General features: G+C 29.8%; 2 protein-coding genes across 2 annotated transcripts; both read left to right on the forward strand.

Moving 5' to 3' along the window:
- Nucleotides 1-1,832: 1,832 nt before the first annotated feature.
- LOC107018448 (protein DETOXIFICATION 29-like) lies at nt 1,833-7,800 on the forward strand. Its single transcript, XM_015218931.2, has 8 exons — nt 1,833-2,251; nt 3,134-3,403; nt 3,493-3,764; nt 4,475-4,561; nt 6,373-6,429; nt 6,667-7,024; nt 7,120-7,206; nt 7,520-7,800. Exons 1-8 carry the CDS (start codon nt 1,874-1,876, stop codon nt 7,583-7,585), a joined length of 1,575 nt encoding a protein of 524 aa, XP_015074417.1. The 5' UTR covers nt 1,833-1,873; the 3' UTR covers nt 7,586-7,800.
- Nucleotides 7,801-15,512: 7,712 nt separating this feature from the next.
- LOC107019253 lies at nt 15,513-16,537 on the forward strand. Its single transcript, XM_027916958.1, has 2 exons — nt 15,513-16,032; nt 16,133-16,537. Exons 1-2 carry the CDS (start codon nt 15,907-15,909, stop codon nt 16,442-16,444), a joined length of 438 nt encoding a protein of 145 aa, XP_027772759.1. The 5' UTR covers nt 15,513-15,906; the 3' UTR covers nt 16,445-16,537.
- The last annotated feature ends 4,208 nt before the right edge of the window (nt 16,538-20,745 follow it).

A 20,745-nucleotide genomic window follows, 5' to 3' on the forward strand; every position in this document is an offset into this window, starting at 1 on the left:
GTTTGGTCTTTTATTTAAATTTAATTAAATTTAATAATTCAAAATCAAAAAGCTGATTAAAAGGTTGAGTGTTTAAATGGATAAAATTTAAAATTCAAAAACTGATTTAAGAGGTTGAGTGTTTTAATGGAGAAAAAATAGGCATTAAAATTGGTAAATGTGTATTATAGGAGAGAGATTGTAATGTATCTAAAAACTTACACTAAAATAAAAAAAAAGGGAATTATGTAATATTTAAAAAAAGTAGGGAAAATTAGAGAATATAAAAATTATAGTTGTGTATTTAAGTTATTTTTCCTAATTTTTATGAAAGACTACGTAAAAGACCCCTTAGTAATTTTTATGAAAGACTGTTAAAGACCCCTTAGACTATGGAAAAAACTTAGTATTGATTTGTAATTGTCATTCAAACAGGGGCGGACTCACACTATATGGACGGATGCACGTGCACTCGTTAACTTTCGAAAAAAATCATATATATATATATATAGGAAAACTGGTAGAAATTAGAATATACTTAGCAGTGCACCCATAAAAAACATAGAATTTCTCTTGTGCAATTGGTAGAGTCAAGAGATTCCACACTCTAGACCAGGGTTAGAATCCTACTAAAGCTTGTTTATAATTTTTATTTTAAGTTTAACTTAGATCTCATATTTGAGCTATATTAACATTGGTGCACCCAAAGTCTTCGAATCCTAGGATTTTTTTTATAAAAAACTATGTAGAAGACCCATTAATAAATTCAAATCATAAATACTAAGTTTTCCCAAAATCTCCTTCGTAAAAATAAAAAATGGTGCTAAGATTTTGTTGTTGTTGTAGTAATTTAATTATTACATATTTTAGAAGTAATTTAATTATTACATATTATGACAATTGGAAGTTCATGATTAAGAAAAGTTTTCCCTTGCTTTACATGCTGTTATTAAAAAAGAAAGTTGGGGGATGAAAGGTGAGACAATTTTTTATAATTTGTTTGTTAATCTTAGTGTATTAATTATTTAAAAAGTATCCGCCAACAATATCAATCAGACGATTCAGACCCATCTTGAGTTGAAAATTTGATTGTGTCATCCACACTATATTGTATATTATTAATACCCACTTCGTCCTTATTCATGTGACATGTGAATAAGGTGAGTATATAAATAAATAAATAGTTTACACAATATGTTTTAATTACCTAATGCATAAATAATAAGGCGTGTGAAATAAATTGGTTGCGTTAAAATTAGAGATATTATTAGCTTAATCTCAATAATTTTAACATATTGTTATTTAACTTTAATAACCATAATTTGAATTTCAACTCAAGGAAAAAAAAGTTACAAATAAATAAATAAATCATAGTAAATATAAAATAGTCAGTAATTTATACCTTCGATATAGGAATATACATTATATCAATATAGAAAAAGAGTATTAAAACGGGTTGAAATTGAAAATTAAATTGAACTCAATTAAAGTTAGATAGGCTTGAATGAGTTGTTATTGGACTTAATTTTAATTATCTTGAATCCAATCCATAAAATTATGACGAATTAGGCAGATTACTTATATATGAGTTTATTTTTGACACCCCTATAAACAACCATTACTTTGGAATTGATATTTAAAAATGATCTTTGATAACATTATCTTATTTTTAGCGGTGATTAATACTCTTTATCATTATTGTTAAAGCGTATAGCAACATTAGATACAATAGCGCTGTTTTAAATATAAAATAAAATCATTTTAAAATATGATAAAAATGTAAGATAGGAAACAAATAATACAAAAAAATTATAGTGTCATATAAGTTAAAGAAAATTCATAGAATTAGGTGTACATCTCCATATATATATATATATATATAACCATACAACAAATGATTTTGTTTTATTTTATCCTTTCAATGGAAGACCACAACTCCAAGCAAAATGAACCTCTTCTTTCACAAACAGAAATTAGTACATCTGATCTTAATAATACTAATAATAGTCTCATAAGAAATTCTTTTGGTTCTTCATTTGTTGCTGATGTTGATGATATTCCACCTATCATTGGAATTCAAGATTTTTTTAGAGAGTTTAGTGTTGAATCTAAAAAATTATGGTATCTTGCTGGTCCAGCTATTTTCACTTCAATTTGTCAGTACTCTCTTGGTGCTGTTACTCAAACATTTGCTGGTCATCTTGGTACTCTTCAACTTGCTGCTGTTTCTGTTGAAAATTCTGTCATTGCTGGTTTCTCTTTTGGTGTTATGGTACGTAATTCTCGTTGAAAAATGTTCAATAGCTATTGAATCGATGAGAAAAAGAAAAAAAATGAAGTATATATTTTCTTACAAGTTATTCAGTGAGAATCTGTTTTTCATTATGGTTGATTTGATGTGTGTGTTCATTGTTACATCTAATAGTTATTGGAATAATTTTTAAATATTAGTTGTTGATAAAAGAAAGTTAGTTGAGAATTGAGATGTTAGGCCCTCCCCTAATATCGAAAAAAGTCATAATTTAAAATTTATGAATTTTTTGGACTTTTTTTTTCCAAGTTTTTCGATGATTTTCGAGATTACTATAATCTATAGAAAAATAAGATAATAATGTTCTTATTCTTGAGAGATTCCTTTTTTCCTCTTTCATAGTTTTTTTTTTTTGAGATTTCTATTCATCTATTGATTTGAATATCTTGTTGTAATAGATAACTACACTTTGTAGTTTTCTAAATAAAAATACAAAAAAAAGAATTTGTATTATTATCTAAAAACGTTATTTTTGTATTATATGTCAGTGCCTTAGAACTTACTTGAAAGACAGATATTTGACTATAAATTTCATGGACCTCACATAGTTATAGCATGTTAGGCGCCTCATATCATGTTGCAAATGTTTTGTATATTTATTTTAAATTAATAATTCGTACGTATTTAATAAAGATATATATAATAGTTGAATCAAAGTTATTAAAATCGCTTGTCATCATGTATTAGATATTTAATCCTCAGTGTACAAGGTGCTTGTTAAGCCCTAGATTAATTTGTGGAAGAGTTATTTCCCGTCTTTAGAAATATTTACCACTCATGAATTAGCTTTTAAGATTGAGTTACATCTTGAATTCGATTTTTTTTTTTTGGTTGTATGGATAGTTGGGTATGGGAAGTGCACTAGAAACACTATGTGGACAAGCATTTGGAGCAGGACAAATTGACATGTTAGGTGTATACATGCAAAGATCATGGGTTATTCTCAATTCAACAGCAGTAATTTTAATGTTACTTTATATTTTTGCTGCCCAATTTTTGAGATTAATTGGACAAACAGAGGATATATCAAGAGAAGCAGGGAAGATGGCTTTATATATGATTCCTCAATTATTTGCATATGCTATGAATTTTCCGATAGCCAAATTCTTACAGGTAACAGAGACGAATTCACAATTTAAATTTAATGATATGTATATAACATACATAATGTGCTAAACATTTGATATTTTTGTGATCTTTAGTCACAAAGCAAGATGATGGTGATGGCTTGGATTGCAGCAATAGCTTTGGTTATTCATACATTTTTTAGCTGGTTGTTTATGTTGAAGTTGGGGTGGGGACTTGTCGGTGCCGCGGTGGTGCTCAACTCATCATGGTGGTTCATAGTGGTGGCACAAATGTTATATATATTTAGTGGTACTTGTGGACAAGCATGGTCAGGTTTTACATGGAAGGCTTTTCTTAATCTATGGGGTTTTGTTAGGTTATCTCTTGCCTCTGCTGTCATGCTATGGTTAGTAAATTAATTGAACGTTTCGTTTTCTTTGTCTTATGATATATTCAGTATAATCTCAATAAATAGAGGGTATACTTAATATTCCACCTTAAACTTATAAAACCAACTTTTTTTTGATTAAATACACTTATCAAATAAAAGGCTACCAACCAAATACATAGTTAATAGACATATAAGACCAAGACACATAATTTTTATTAGAGTCTAAATTTGTTATATATTAGGAATCTTTTTTTTTTTTTATAATTTTTATAATCTTTGAGAATGACAAGAGCAATTATGCAAGAAATTAATCTACAGAAAATTTCTTTATTTTTTTTTTTTAAAAAAAATAAGATAATATCATTAGCAGTACATTTGAGACTTTTGGTCTAAGTTGTCAACTATTATTTTTGATAAGTGTAATTATTATTGTTTTGTTGATGTCACAATTAGAGTAATAAATACCATACTCCTTAATTTTTAACCAAAGTTTCGAGTTTTAGTCTACCTCAATATAGTGTCGCTTTTGTTATGAAGTATTTTCTTATTGAATGTGAATTTTTTCTTTTTTGAATATAGTGTCGCTTTTATTAAGAAATATTTTACCACTAAATGTGAAACTTTTCAGTATAAATCTAAACTAAATCGGATTTCAATTTAAATACTAGACACAGAATGAAAAACCGAAGGAAAAGTTAAAATATAATTAATATTTATAAATGCAGCTTGGAGACTTGGTACTTCATGGCGTTAGTCCTGTTTGCTGGTTATTTGAAGAATGCAGAAGTTGCTGTTGATGCCTTGTCCATTTGGTGAGTGCACACAAATTACTTTATAATATTTATTTATTCATTACCATTATTTACTTTTGTCTACAAGTTGAGCCCTTTATGGAGTAGTAATATTTATTTATTCATTACCATTATTGCTAGTATTTGTTACAAAAAGTACTGAAAACGTTTTTGAATTTGATGTGAATTGTTAATTTTATTTTTAAATTATTGATAATTTTAAAAATATTTTTTTACTTGACTAATTGAGATTAAATACATTCTTAAGAGCTACATGACATAACAAGTGATTTATTCAATTTTATTTTAGCCATGTGAAAAGATTAGAGGTCTATTTAATTTCAGATAATAAGGTAGAATGCTTTTTTTCCAAAGCTGTCAATAAATTTAGTCATAATACATAAATATGATTCTTAACTTGGCTTCAACTGACAACTATGACTTTTGACTTTGCGTGCGCATAAGTAGACATTTAAATTTGTGTAAAATTAAACAAATAGACACATTGACATTATATTGTATTCTACATGACAATTTTATGTCTTGGTGTGGCGTCTTATGTGAATTATGTCATATAGGACACATGTGTCTATTTGTTCAATTTTATAGTACAAATTTACGTGTTTACTTGTACAGATTCAAAATTGAAGAATATAAATGTAAACTAAAGCTAAATTAAATAACATATTTATATATTATACAATAATTTTAAAATTAAACTAATAATTCACAATAAATTTAAAAACTTATTCTATTATATATAGTGGATAGCTAGATTAGACGATAAATTATTGTTTGACAGTCCGACATTTTGTCCTTTTAACATTTGGAGTAGGTGAAAAGTAATTTAGAGATAACAATCCAATAATTACTAATAGTATACCCTATCCTTTTTGAATTATTTACTCCAATATAATAAAATATCACTTTCAGCAGAGTCTGTCATTTACTGCTAACTAGTGTTAAAAAGGCAAAAACAAACTTTGATACGGCAACGGAAAATTAATGTATATACCTAATTTTATAACTTGTATATATATGTATACCAACCATTCACATGAAATTTAAATTTAAAATGTCAATATGCAAAGGTTATTGGACAAGTAGTTGCATTAATTAGTTGTATTGGACGTTTCTAAATTCTTGTTATCCTTGTTAAAAAGTATGGTATTTCATCATTTTAGAAAATTAATATAATTAGTTGTTTGTTTCTATTTTTACGTACCTACTATTAAAAAGTCAACATTTTCCCACTATTATTTAATTATGTATGGAAAGATTGAACTTTTCACTATTTTAATAAAAAAAATATTATTTTTAATCATGTATTTTTTGAATAAACTGGTTAAGTGTAAAAGATTTTATCATTTATTTGTAATGGAAAAACTTTTGTTTCTAGTACTGAACCTTAGTCATAACTATGAAGAGATGTTAATATAGCGCAAAACAAATAAGGTTATAGTATACATATCACAATAAAAATAATTTTTTGCGATAATAAGTATTGACATTAATAAAGAGTGTTAAAGTCATTATCGTCATTAATTAAGTGTCATTAGAAGCAGTATCGCTAAAGGCTTTAGGGACATATACAAATAGCGTTGATTATATTGCCGCTAAAAATATATATTTAGCGACAATTAACAATTAATTGCCGCTAATGATCATTTTGATGTAGTGATCCATTTTTATTTTTTACTTCTAAAGTTGAATTAATTAATATGATGCAAATTTTAGGATAATAGGTAAAAAAAAGTATTTACCAAGGCTCTAGACCCTTAAATATGCACATTTGTAGTACATGTTTGTCTAAAGAAATTGTGGAATTGCAGCATGAACATACTAGGATGGGCAGTTATGGCAGCTATTGGATGCAATGCAGCTATAAGGTTTGTTACAAATCCCAAAATATGATTATATTAATTACGTACCAGAGTCGTTTGGTAGCTGAATAAGAAATAAGTTATTCATATATTAATTTATGTATAACTTATTTGACGTTTGGTTGACAATTTAGAAACTCACATAACTAATATCTGCATAACTCTAGCCAGCTACCAAACGACCCCAGAATACGTATCTTATACATGCATACATCTAACACGATGAGATAAAATATGTTTCAGCGTTAGAGTGTCAAATGAACTCGGGGCAGCTCATCCAAGAACAGCTAAATTTTCAGTGTTGGTGGTTGTGTTCTCTTCATTCTTGATTGGGCTTCTCTTATCAGTGTTTCTACTGGTCTTTCGAAGTCAATACCCTAGTTTATTCGCGGAGAGTGAATCAGTTAAGCGTCTTGTTTATGAATTGACACCATTACTAGCATTTTGCATCGTGGTTAACAATATTCAACCAGCTCTATCTGGTGTTGCTATTGGAGCTGGATGGCAAGCTTTGGTTGCTTATGTCAATATTGCTTGTTACTATTTGTTTGGTATTCCATTGGGTTTAATTCTTGGCTATAAATTCAACATGGGTGTCCAAGTAAGTGTAACATTTCAATTTTGTTTTAAGAGTAGACCTTTTTATAATATTTAATCTATTAATTAAGTACTTACATATTTTGTTTGTGATGTTAGGGAATTTGGTATGGAATGGTTAGTGGAACTGTAATTCAGACATTTGTACTCTTTTGGATAGTTTACAAAACCAATTGGAACAAAGAGGTAAGTAATTACTTGTTATAATAGAATGTACATAGTGATAACGCGGAAGAAGTTCAGTCAGTTTATCACATATAACTGAAGTTCAATTATTTATGTCAGAAATATCGTGACTCCGACCATATGAAACTTCAGATAGTTTCTTTGACATCAAATGTTTGAAGTTGGTCGATAGGTGTTAAACATGTAAATAAAATAAAATAAAATAAAATTTAGATACCCCATGAAAATTTTACAAGACATACTAGACATTGATATTTGTTGGGCTTCTTTACTATTTATCAAAGTTTTGTAACACAAAATATGAAAATTGCAGGCTTATATTGCAGCAGCAAGGATTAAAATGTGGGGAGGGGAACCAGCAAATGAAATAGAGAAATAGACTTAATTTCACTTGGGAAGTAATTGTATTAATTAAGTCCATCAAAGGTATGTGACAATTTTTTTTTTTGAAATTTGAGTTGATTTTTGCACTATTCAATGTAACGTTGCTGCTCAGTACGTATTATATATTGAGCATTGTAAGGTACTTTTGCCCAAAATTATTCTTAATTTTTGAAGCTGCAAATCAAATCCCTTATACATCCGTATACAATAAATATACAAAGCTATGATATTATTTTTCTTACAACAAATATTTAAATTTGATATACAATATTATATCTTCTTCTTTTTACCCACTCAATATCGATCCCTATTCATTGTAGAGATGAAAACTAAATATCTTTTTGGTAAAAAAATCAGGATGACAGTTTGGAAAAAAAAAAGAGATGAAAATTCCCGGAGGAAGCTGAAAATTTAATTTTCACATAAATTTGATGGATTAAGAAGTTCACGGTTGTTTGGTCATGTGATATAAAATCATGATTTGAAGTTGAAGTTTTGTTTGGACATACGATTTGAACTTTTTAGGTTGTATATTTTTTCATAAACATAAAAATACATAAGTCGTAAAACAATTAAAATTGTCTCAATTCTTTATACAATCTTACCAAATAAACACGAGTTTATAAAATCACATAATACACTATTACAATTTTATTTTATTTTTTTAAAAAATTACAATATTTATTAATCGAGCTTTAATTGAATGAAAATATAAAAATTAAACATAATTAAGTTGTGGTGTGCTAATCTTTAATATAATCTTCTTACATAGTACGAACAATCTTTTCACGTTGAACTTGCATTTCTCGTTCATACGAATGAGAAGACGAATCAAGATTGTTACTTTGAGCAGTTTATTGATCAATTTGGTTGGTAATATATTTGATAAAAATAATAATAAATGAATTTATGAATATAAATGGTAAAGTAGAAATTGATTTGAAGTAATAATAAATCTTATGTTTGTGAGAATGAACATTATATGAGATACTAATGATATAAAAAGTAATAATATGAATTATAAATCTTATTTACATGTGAAATAAATGATTAGTAGATATAAATATGAAATTTATATTTATAAAATATGAACATGTAGGTTAATTTTTATATTACAAAAATTCTCAAATCATGATATTTGGAAAAATAAAATTTTATCTCATAATATAAAATCAATATGAAATTGCATATTGAAACACTAATTTGATCTCATAATTTGAGCAATATGAAATTGCATGGAGAAACCTAGAGTTTACATCAAGGGAAGCCATGATTTTTCTTTAAAATGATGATTAGTTGGCCTTTTTATCATCATTTCATTTTGCTTATTTCCTATCTCTCTTTACAATTATCAATAGACAAAAATAAGTAAAGCATTTGACAACACAAAAAGTGAAAAAGGTGTCTGCCATAAGGGCGTGGGAGATGCCTATTTTCGTGATCGAGTTGTGGTAGGGATCGTGAAATATTATCGTCGATAGAATTGTCTTATAATTATCTTCTCAACTCAACTCACAGTATCATAACTATTTTACCTTTAATCATAGATATCAAATTCGAGTGTTAGATATAAAAAAAATTCTATTAAGAATATCTTTTCCAAATGAATCCTATAATGCGTTATTTGAATTTAGTCAGAACTCTAACGGAATACCTCGGACATTAAAGGAGAAATAAGAAAAAGAAAGAAAAGTTAAAGCAAAGTGTTGACTTTTTTTTTTTCAGTAGTGTTTGACCACATCACAAAAGTAATATGTTCTTTAGAGGACAGTATTGAGGCCTACAAAAGGTAAATAAATATTTAGCTCACAACTATTTCAACAACAAGATCTTCTTCACTGGTGTTTTCCAGATGTTCAAGAATTTATTTTATTAATATGTATCACCATTATTAAAAGGGATATCAATCACATAAAACACATAAAATATTATCTTACCAACAAAGAAAGAGGGAAAAAAAAAGACACCAATGATAACCCCATGTCAATAAAAGTCCATATACATCACACTACCTCAAAAATTTTGGTAACCATAATAGTTTAATTGCTGCTAAATATATGTATTTGAAGCGGCACTTAATACTCTTTATATATAATTCTAAAACCTTTAGCGACATTAGTTCCAATGACGGTTAACTAATGTCAGTAAAATTTTTAGCACTCTTTATTAATATCTTTATTTGTTATCGTTAAAAGTTATTTTTATGATAGTGTCATAAGACATTTTCCATGAAATTTGAGAAGTTAATAAAGCTTAGTTTGACTAATATTGTTGATAAATTACTTTTGAATAATAACTAGTTTAAGTTGTATGACGAGTCTTTGATTAAATTTAAATTTGAATTTAGTTGAGATAATTTAGATTTTCAAATTTTATTCCGGAGATTTATTTGTTTTCAAATTAGAGTTTTAAAACCTTCTATGCTCAGTTAAATCAATTTAATCGAATCATTGAGAGAAATATTTAATTATCCTTCCAGCTTTTTTTCCACCATCATTTTTCTAAAAATCAACATATAGTATATATCCAATTAATTGTAATATCTCGCTAATTGAAAAAACTAGAAATAGCTAGAATTAGAAAGAGTTATTTTGGAAAAGATAGAAAACTTCGAGAAAATTGTTAAGTTATGTTAAGTTTGAGTTTTTGGTCAACTTTAAATAACCATAACTCCTAACTCGGTATGTTTTAGATGCACTTCCAGATACCGTAGAAAATATCTTGGAATTATCTTTCTAAAATAATCGAGTTTGCGTAATTTCGAGTTCTTATGAGAGAGACATGCTCATTTGAAATTGGGCTATTTAAATAAGGAAAGTCTAATTCGGATTGTGGAAGAGTAGTTTGGTCTTTTCCATACCCAAATTATTTTAATTTGTTTTTAGGAGTTTAATTGAATCAAATCAAAATTAGATCACTTTAGACAATTGAAAATTGTAAAAATTTAAGGAATCCCATAGTGTAATTCAATAATTACACTCTGTCCCGACAAATTTAGTATTTACGAAAAATCCCTTAAAATTTTTGTGCCGTGATATTTTAGACTCTAGTGATACATGGTAAATGATACATGGTAAATTTAAACTGTAAAGAAAAAAATGGGGAAAAAACGGTACATTTAAACTTATTAACTAAAATAGCTTAATTTACGTTAACAGATCATTAATCAACATTAAATTAGCACGTAATTGGATATTAATTTCAAATTTTGAAAATCAAAGATTATATCATCTATTTTGAATACAATTTTCAAAACCGCATGATACATAGAAAACATTATGATACACAACAAATTCATGTATCAATGCATCGTCTAAAACACTATACACACTGATTCAAAATGTATCAGCAAGCACACTTGATGGATTCAAAATGTATCAATGCATCATCTAAAACACTATACACACTTGATGGATTCAAAATGTATCAGCAAGCACACTGATTCAAAATGTATCAGCAAAATTCATGTATCAATTCATCGTCTAAAACACTATACACACTGATTCAAAATGTATCAGCAAGCACACTTGATGGCGCAATTATTGAAATTAATCACTGATACATGATAAAAAATTTCAAAAACCCTTGATACATAGGAAATCATATGATACACATCTAATTCATGTATCAAATCATAGACTAAACATTATAATCCACTTTGTACTTATGTATTAAACCTATTGTCTGATACATCATAATAATTTTTATAATTTTTTGATTCATATTGGATTCCTTAAAATTTTTACTAATTTCAACAACAATTTTAAAATATGTATAAAAATACAAACCCGAAACAATGTAGGCCTGAATCATATATCCAATTACGTGCTAAACCACAACATGATTTAAAAATACACATAATATGTGCATAGCTCCTCCTATGCATAACAGTAGTGACTTACAATCACTGGTGGCAATTTAGTCGTGAATATGAGGTGCTTCATATTCATGCTAGTTGCATTAGTCACCACAAAAGCTCTAAATTGTCATTGAGGAAAGGTGATTTTCTGCAGAGCTTGTTGTAATTAGTCACCATACACTCTCTTTATCATGTGTAAAGCCGGAGTAAAGTTTAGTAAATGTTGGAGTAAGAAGAATTGAAGACGTGGTGGAGTAAGAAGAACAATAAGAACGGGAGAGAAATTATGCAGTTTTTTGAAATTTCAAATTTTTTGAATTTTGAAATTCAAAATTTCAAAATTGGGTGTTTTAATTAAAATTAATAATTCAAAATCCAAAAACTGATTTAGCAGATTGAGTGTTTTAGTGGAGAAAAAATAGGCATTATATTGGGGGATTGTGTATTATAGGAGAGAGAATGTTATGTATCTATACACTTCTACTAAAATTTTAAAAAAAGGAATTATGTAATATTTAAAAAAAGAAGGGAAAATTAGAGAATATAAAACTTATAGTTGTGTATTTAAGTTATTTTTCCTTGAAAATTTACGTTAGGGCTTGGAGAAAAGAGAGAAGAAGAGAAAGAAGAAGAAAAGTTCAAGATCCGTCGAGATCGTGCTATTTTGATTGTGGATTTTATCAAGGATTCAATCTTACAAGGTATGTGAGATTACATAGCGTTGGGTTAGTTCACCCATGCACCGATCATGATTCAATTCAGCATAATTGTGTTATTTTGAAAGAAAAAGATTATGGCTTCTTGATGAAATTCGTTTAAGTTCTTGTTGTTGAAGTTTCTTGAGTTTAATTATGAGATTAGGTGTGATTTGAGTAGAATCTCATAAATACTGGGGATATAATCGATTTTAAGTTCTTGGGGGAAAGAACCAAGTGAAATTAGTGGGTTTAGAGTTGAAAAACAAAGGAGAAAAATAGGGATTTTCTGGAGAAAGGTCTGGGACGCCGCGCCTCTCAAAGCGCCACAAAAGGGGTTCTGAAGTTTGGGCTCTGGGCGTCGCGTCAGATAGAGCGCCCCAACCCAGACTTTGAATTTTACCCTCTAGCGCCCCACGCCTCTCAGAGTGCTAGGGACGCCAAATCTTTCACCTTTTTCCACTTCTTTTCGTACGAGTTCCCTAGTAACGTACTTATATTTTCTAATCAATTTCTACACTCTAAGGTACGTATAAACATCATGAAATAAATGAACCTTGAATCTATAATAAATTCAAGAAAAGTTAAGAGTCAAGTCAAGAGAAGTTCATAAAGTTTTCCAAAAGTCTTTCACTAAACGTTTTTACTTTGTTAAAGCTTGAGTTTTGAGTTGAGTAAAGAGTAAGAGTAAAGTTCATTTCTTCAAAAGATTATACGGGAATTAAGTATTTCCAAGAGTCCAAATGTTTTCACATTTTAAATAAGAGTGGAAACACCAATTTTCCAAGAGATCCTTTGAGCTAGTATTTTAGTAATTATCTCAAATCACAGAAAGAGTTTTGTTTTCAAAACATATGAGCTGAGTATATCTTTGGGAGTAGTATTGAGCCCGATATGGGGACGATTTCATAATAATTCAAGTCTCCATAAGTCATGTAGTCATCATAGGTAGAAAGGATCATACTTTTTAGATGATTCCTTAATTAGTGCTTTTTAGCATTGACTAGTGGATCCACTTAGTTGAGATGTTCTATATCACAAGGTATAGGATAGTTTTAGCAGAGTGGGGAGACGTTGTATCATCACTTAGGCTCATAGTGACGGTTATCGGTTAGAGAAACTCCCACCGCAGTATATTACTTTATATGTAACTTGAGTTGTTATTGTATTTCTTTAATACATTGAGTTGTCATCTACTCTTTTAAAAGTGTTGTATAAACTACACCTTTATTTTCAAGCTTATGTTATGTTTGATTTTTCCTCGTATACTCATACATTCAATTTACTGATGTCATCTGATATGCATCATTTTATCATGCAGACACAGGTAATCAAGATCAACATCCAACACCTTGTTAATCCAGTTGAGCACTCGGAGTCAGTTTGTGAGCCTCATTACTTTCCAGAGGATCCCTTTTACATTGTTTTCTAATATTTTCAGTTGTTAAGATGATTGAGTAGGGGCGAATCTAGTCACATAGAAGGGGTGTCGTCAAATTTTTTTAACGAATATACCTATATATAAAAAAAAAAACAAAAAAGACTAAAGGATAAAAGTATTTGCAAGACACTGCTTACAACATAATGCGGCTAGCTCAAATAGCAAACACACTCTATTCTTGAGGTGACGTCACATGTTCGATTTCCAGGGGGTACTTCTGTTTCTTTTGTTCACATTTTAATCTTTTCTTTTGTTAAAATTATTAAATTTTTGTTTTAAACTTAAAATAATATGTGTCTTCATTAAAAACCAAACACCCACCAAATTCATTCAAAATCTAACAATTTATTTTTATTTTTAAAATTAATATAAAACTCAAAATCTCCTTTATCAATTAGAGTTATAGTTAAATAAAAATAATGTTGACTCTTTAAATTTTTGTATTAGTATATTTTTGAGTTGTTAGTTTGTTCAATTTTCCTTCCCTTCTTGGCTTGTTCATCTATCATTGTTATTCACATCTCAAATCTCCATATCATGTTAGTATTTTTTTGTTTTTCTATTTTTTTTATTATGTGCTTGAATTTTAATTTTAATTTGTTTATAATAATAGTTTTATCTTTTACTATCTACTTGTTAGAATGAAATAATTCAGAATTCATTAAATTGATTAAAATTTTCCGCAATCCTCTATTATTTGATCCTCAATTACTAATTGTGCAGATCAAATCATATTAGTCTAAATTTTTGATGGAGAGATATTATTCTAAAAATAATTACAAATCTTTAAAGTCAATTTTAATGACTCAAGTTTCAACTGACTTGAAAGAACAAGTTAATGAGTCAAAAAGATATCGGCGAAGTGAAGGAATTGATTTAAATTCATTATCGATTGATTCTGGAGAAAGTTTACCTATTCGAAAATATCATCCAAATGATCATGATGCAATAAGAAGATCATATCTTCAACAAGGTCCATGCCAACCTCTAACTCATATGTTTTGTACCAGTCCTAAAATAAAAAAAAAATTCATTGATTTTCTTCTTGAGTCATTTTGTCCCTTAATAGTGACACCGCTTAGAAAAAATCTTATTGTACACCACTGTATATTCCCTTCATTTATTTTAAAATAAGTGATATTTAATTTTTTTTTAAATGAGTTTATTTTTCTAAACATTCTCATTTAATATATAAATTTTGCATTATAAAAGAATCATATTTTTCTTAAAAGTATTTAATCATGTTAAATTAATAATTATATTTTGGGTGATTATAAATTATTTCATTAAAGATCGATAGATATTTTAAAATTAAATTACTACTTCATATAAAAGTGTGTTATTTTCTTTATAAACGATTAACAATAAAAATAAGTAAATTAGAAAAAGAAAATATTTATTTTAAAACGAAAGCAGTACCAAAATAAATTATAGGCATAATGCATAAATATGCCCTTTAATTTGGCTACAAATCACATTTATGTCCTTCAACTTTAAATGTGCACAAATAGACACTTAAACTTGTATAAAGTTGAACAAATAGACACACATGTCCTACATGTCATTTTTTGTCCTACGTGGTGTCCTAAGCGTATTGTGCCATGTAGGACTCATGTGTTTATTTATTTAAAAGTTGAATAGTTAAAGTGTCTGTTTGTGCATTATGAAAGTTGAAGGTCAAAGTTAAAATTTGAAGCTAAGTTTAGGATCTAATATATGTATTATGCCTAAATTAAATGTTCAACTGTACCTAATTAAATTTCTTAGAAGGTGCAACACATCATTTAATCATGTTTAATACCCAGGCCGTTTTGGAATGCTGTTATTTACAAATTGAATTGAATTTGAAATCTAATCCAAAGATAATTTGTTATATTATTCTTTTAATTCTTCTGGAAAGTAGAGATACTTATTTAAAAGTATAACTTACAAAAATAGAGTCATATGCGGCCACTCAAAATTGTCCCGATTATTCACTTAGACATCTCAACTAGACGTACTACCTATTGAACACCTCAACTATCCAAATTTGAACCGTAAAACCATTTTTTTTCCTACATGGCAAATCGTTTGTGATTCACGCAAATGGAGCGCGTGAATTTGTTTTTTTCTCATTTTTTACACTGCCTACATGGCAGCAACGTTAACATTACACTTCAATGTTAAAGTTGAAGTGAAATCCCCAATTCTCTTCCCCAAAATCCTCTTCCCCAATTTCTCTTCCCCAAAATCCATTTAGAACCCTAAATCTCGAATTCTCTCTTCTACTTCTAAATCTCCAAGTTTCTCTCTTCTTCTCTAAATCAATTCTCTTTTATCAAATGTCGCAAATTTCAGTAAATATCGATGAAGTTGATATATGCAAGTGTGGTTATTATTGTCGACTGAAAACTTCGAGGACTCCTTTGAACCCAGGTCGTCGATTTTTTGGATGCAAATCATCAAAGGTTTGTTATTTTTCGAACAAAAACTGTTCTTGTTGTACTATTTGAAAAATCAATATTTTGGTATATTTATTACGCCTTACTACTGTTATATGGTTTGTAGGAAAATGGTGGATGTGGATATTTTAGATGGATTGATCCGTCGCTTGAAAATGTTGATGAATCATCCTCAATGAATAGACTCATAGACGGTCAAAATCCGATTGATCGACTAAAGAGAAAAGTGAAAGAGCTTGAAGAAGAAAAAGATTCTTTGAAATTTCAATTGAATGAAAGTGAAGTGAAATTGATGGTATTGAACAAGAAGCTTAAGGAAGTTAAACTCCAAAGGGATTGGGAAAATGTCAAATTTAATCGAATTGTGATTGTTTTTCTTTGTCTACTAACTATTAAATGGTTCTTTAATATTTTGTAGTTGATAGTAGTTCAGGATTGTAATACTTAATTGTTTAGTTTTGCAGTAGTTAGGTAGTTATTCTAGATCAATTAGTGATGTTTTAATTGGTATATGTCCTTAATATTTTGTATCAAATTGGAAGTTTGAGTTGAATTGATCTCTGTTGAATTGATCACTTGCCATGTGTTTTGAATTTTTTTTCTGGAATTGAATTGATTAGTACTCTTATTGACAAAAACAAAAGGCATGCTTTGAAAGGTAGTGTAGTTGTTGTTCAAAAAGTAAGTTAATAACACAAATGCATTACTGAAAAATACATAACACACAGTAAGTAATGGAAATACATAACACAAATGCATTGAGAGGTAATAGAAAACCATTGTCTTACAATAGGCATAGTCTTGCTAACAGAAATACAATGTTCAAAAATACATTAGACAAGTGTTCAAATAAACCAAAGAGTAAATTGTTTTCAAATAGACACCAACTTCCCAAATGAACTACTTCCAGTTTTTCTTTTTAGCTTTCATTTGTTGTAATTGTGAGGTGCTGACTGCATCTTTTCCCTTCCATTTTAGGCCACGGGGTTTAAAACCAATGTCTATATTGGTTGGTGAAGCACTCTTCAATGTTGTTGGCCCATGTAGAATCTTCTCACTTGATGTACCAGGCTGCAATATAAGATAGAAAGTTTAACATAATGTTAGATTATAATATGGCTATAAAATATACACTAAAATAGGTAAACATGTTAAGTGAACATACATTTAATACTTGGGCTCCAGTTGTAGGATTAGAGTAAACACCAAAACCAGTTGCAGGCCTTCTGTTTTCTCCAGTAGCAGCAGCAAATGAGGCAGAACTGTATGGTCTCTTGTGACCTGATAAAGGTGGCAATTCACTAGAAGAACTATCCCTTTCTGTAACAAATGCGGTTCCTCTTGCATTAGCTTTTTTTCTTCCCAATCCTCTTCTAGTTCCAACTTGAACCCTATTTTGAGCAGGTCTTGGCACAGATGTTGTGTCAGCACAAATAGAAGTTGTTTGACTTGATTGTGTAGTTGCATATGTGGTTCTGGAAGTAGAATGTGATGGACCTCCCATTGTAGATGGACCTCCATTGTAGACTATATAATATAAATAAGGATGTATGAAAACTTGTACAACAAACTTAAAATGCAAATGAATTTTTAAAGGATAGCCATTATCTAATCTTACTGTTGTTTGGGTAGTTCTTGGCACAGTTCTTGGCACAGCACTGGTATCAGGACAAACAGAACTTTGTGTTCTAACCTGTTGAACAAAAATAAGTACATATGAATAACTGTCTAAATGAAAATTAAGGCAAATGAATATGTAAAGCAAATCTTACTCTTGTTTGAGAATAACTTTGTTGGCTGTTTCCTTGACTTGTAGGTTGAGAAGTGCTCCCCCTCCCATACTATGTCACCACAAAATAAAACATATGATTATAAACTTTAAGCAATTTACAAATGTGAATATGACTAGGATTACTTACTCTTGCACACACAGCTTTGTTATGACCAGTTTTCTTGCAAATGGAACATGTCATCTTTACTTCTTTTCTGGAAATTTTTCCCCATTTTTTGGGCTCATCCTTGCTCTTTCTTCTCTTCTTGCCAGGTTTGCCTGGCATTTTTCTTTGTTTTGGAGGCTCTATTGATGGATTTGTAGTTTTAGGCCACATTCTCATATTGAGTATTGGTTGGATGAAATGATTGTAAGCCTTGAGAAATGTTTCCTTCATATACCAGTGTTCTACATGTTGATCAAGATCTTGATTCAAGTAATAATAAGCACAAATAGCATGAGGGCAAGGAATACCTCTCAACATCCACAACCTACAGTCACAATGCTTCTTCTCCAAGTCAACAACAAATGAGTATTCCCCATTACTAATCTCAAAACCATTCACCCCATTTCATTGAACATTACAGTTCTTTGAACACTCCTTATTTCTTTCTAGTATTGCCCTTGCCATAGGTGCAATGTCTGATATCCATGTTTCAGCAAATTTGATCATGTCTATGTGTCTGTTCATCATTTTATCCCTAATATCCTCTACCATGGTAATAATTGATTTATGTCTAGCAGCTAAGATCCAGGAATTGAAAGTCTCACACATGTTATTTTCTACAACATCACACTTGGAATGAGTCTGAAAAAAAGCTCTACACCAATTTATGGGATCATAATGTAGTAAGTCCTCTGTTATTTCCTTCTTACCTAGCTTAGACATTGCATGAACTTCTTCACCAAACTTGACTTCAAAAGAGGCCTTTGAGCATCTCCAAAACTGTTTCCTTCTTTCTTCTCCTTTCCAGTTAACATGCCAATTACTCCATATATGTCTAGCACACATTCTTTTCTCAGCATTTGGTAACAACTCCAACAATACAGGAATAAGTCCCTAACAAAAAGTATATACAAAATAAGTAATTGGAGTAGTAAAACTAAACTAAAAAAAGAAGAAATTGTATAAACAATACCTTTTGCATATCTGACATCACAGTCAAACCTTCACCAGTTCCCAAGTTTAGATCAGCAATTAAATAACTTATGAACCAGCTCCAACTATGTTTTGTTTCTGTATCCACAACAGCCCAGACAATGGGATACATTTGATTGTTCCCATTCTTTCCAACAACAACTAATAATTCACCCTTACAAGCTCCCTTGAGAAAACAACCATCAAATCCAATTATATTCCTACACCCCTCCAACCATCCTTGCTTAAATGCATGAAAGCATACATAAAAATACACAAAAAGGTTCTTCCCTGGTTCAGTTTCCTTATCAATTTTTACCCAACAAGAGCTTCCAGGATTGGTTTGTTTGATCACATCTGCATAGTCACACAATCTGGCAAATTCCAGATTCCAATCACCCATGTCTTCCCTCATAATTTTCTGTTTAGCCCTGTAACAAAGAGTCTTACCAACATAAAGACCCAATGTCTTTCTAACCAAATCTTGAATTTCCCAAATCCTTATGTATGGTTGAGATATAATTCTGTCCTTAAACTTTCTAGCAATAAACTTTGAATTACACAACTTATTTCTGTTTAATGGAATACACTTGTGAATAGGATGATAGTTCTTTACAATAAAATCACCTGAGTCCCTGTCAATCGAAGCATATAACAACCACTTACACTTAACATTTTTGCACTTCACCCTCACTCTATGTTTTTCATTAGGTCTTAGCTTTAACTGTCTTCTGTACTCTACAGCATAATCTGCCACTGCTTTCCTGAACTGATCTGCCCCTTCAAAGACCATTCCAAGCTCAAAAATTGACACTTCACTATCTTCATCATACCTAACCTTTCTGCTTCTACTTCTAGCAGGTATGTCTACTCCACTAACAGCATCCACATCTAGTTGTTCATCACTATCATCACTCCAACAGTCAGAGCTATCAATGTAATCTTCATCTCCACCCAATTTTCCAGCATATTTGTCAATTTTGTTCTTTCCAATATCCTCAAAACCTCTATCTATACCACCAGCTTCTCCAACTGGTATTTCTTCAAATTCAGTAGCCTTTTTTCTCTGTTTTTTGTTTCTTCTTTCTTCTCTAAATGCTATCAGCTCCTCATCAATATCTGAACCAGCTTCTGAAGGTATATCTAAATCTGAATCACTACTCAAGAAATCAGATGCATCTTCTCCACCTAGGTTATCATCCACTTCCTCTCCACCTAGGCTAACATGCTCACCCTCACCACCCTCACCAGTAAGGTTAACAGCTTCACCCTCACCACCCTTACCACTAAGGTTACAAGCCTCACCTTCTTCACCTAAGTTAACAGCCTCACCATCTTCACCATTAGTTAGATATCCTATAGTTACCTCAGTGTCAAGTAAGGGTTTATCTAATACATGACAGACATATACTTCAAAAGTGTCCTCGTGTTTTAAGTCTTTAATAAGGTGTAGTAAATGTTGGTCAGTTGTAATTAGGATCCATTTTTTATTCGATAAGTCTTTCACATAAAATCCTCCAACAGTTTCATACCCTAATTCTTTAGTATAATACAATAGTTCCAAAATGGAAAAGTGGTCCTTGATGATATACCTTAGTGCAGACACACAGTTTCCAACATAAGTAGGGACAACCGATAACTCAGATAAGATTCCACCATGGTAAATCTTCGTAAATATGATATCCTCCATGATCAATTGTTAGCAGCCCCCTACAAAATATCAAGCAAACCCTAGATTTAACGGAATATACTCATACAAACAACTAAAAAACAAAGCTTTAAATCATACTTTTGGGTAATAGTAAAGAAT

The sequence above is a fragment of the Solanum pennellii genome, chromosome 5 (assembly GCF_001406875.1).
Source record: "Solanum pennellii chromosome 5, SPENNV200".
NCBI lineage: Eukaryota > Viridiplantae > Streptophyta > Magnoliopsida > Solanales > Solanaceae > Solanum > Solanum pennellii.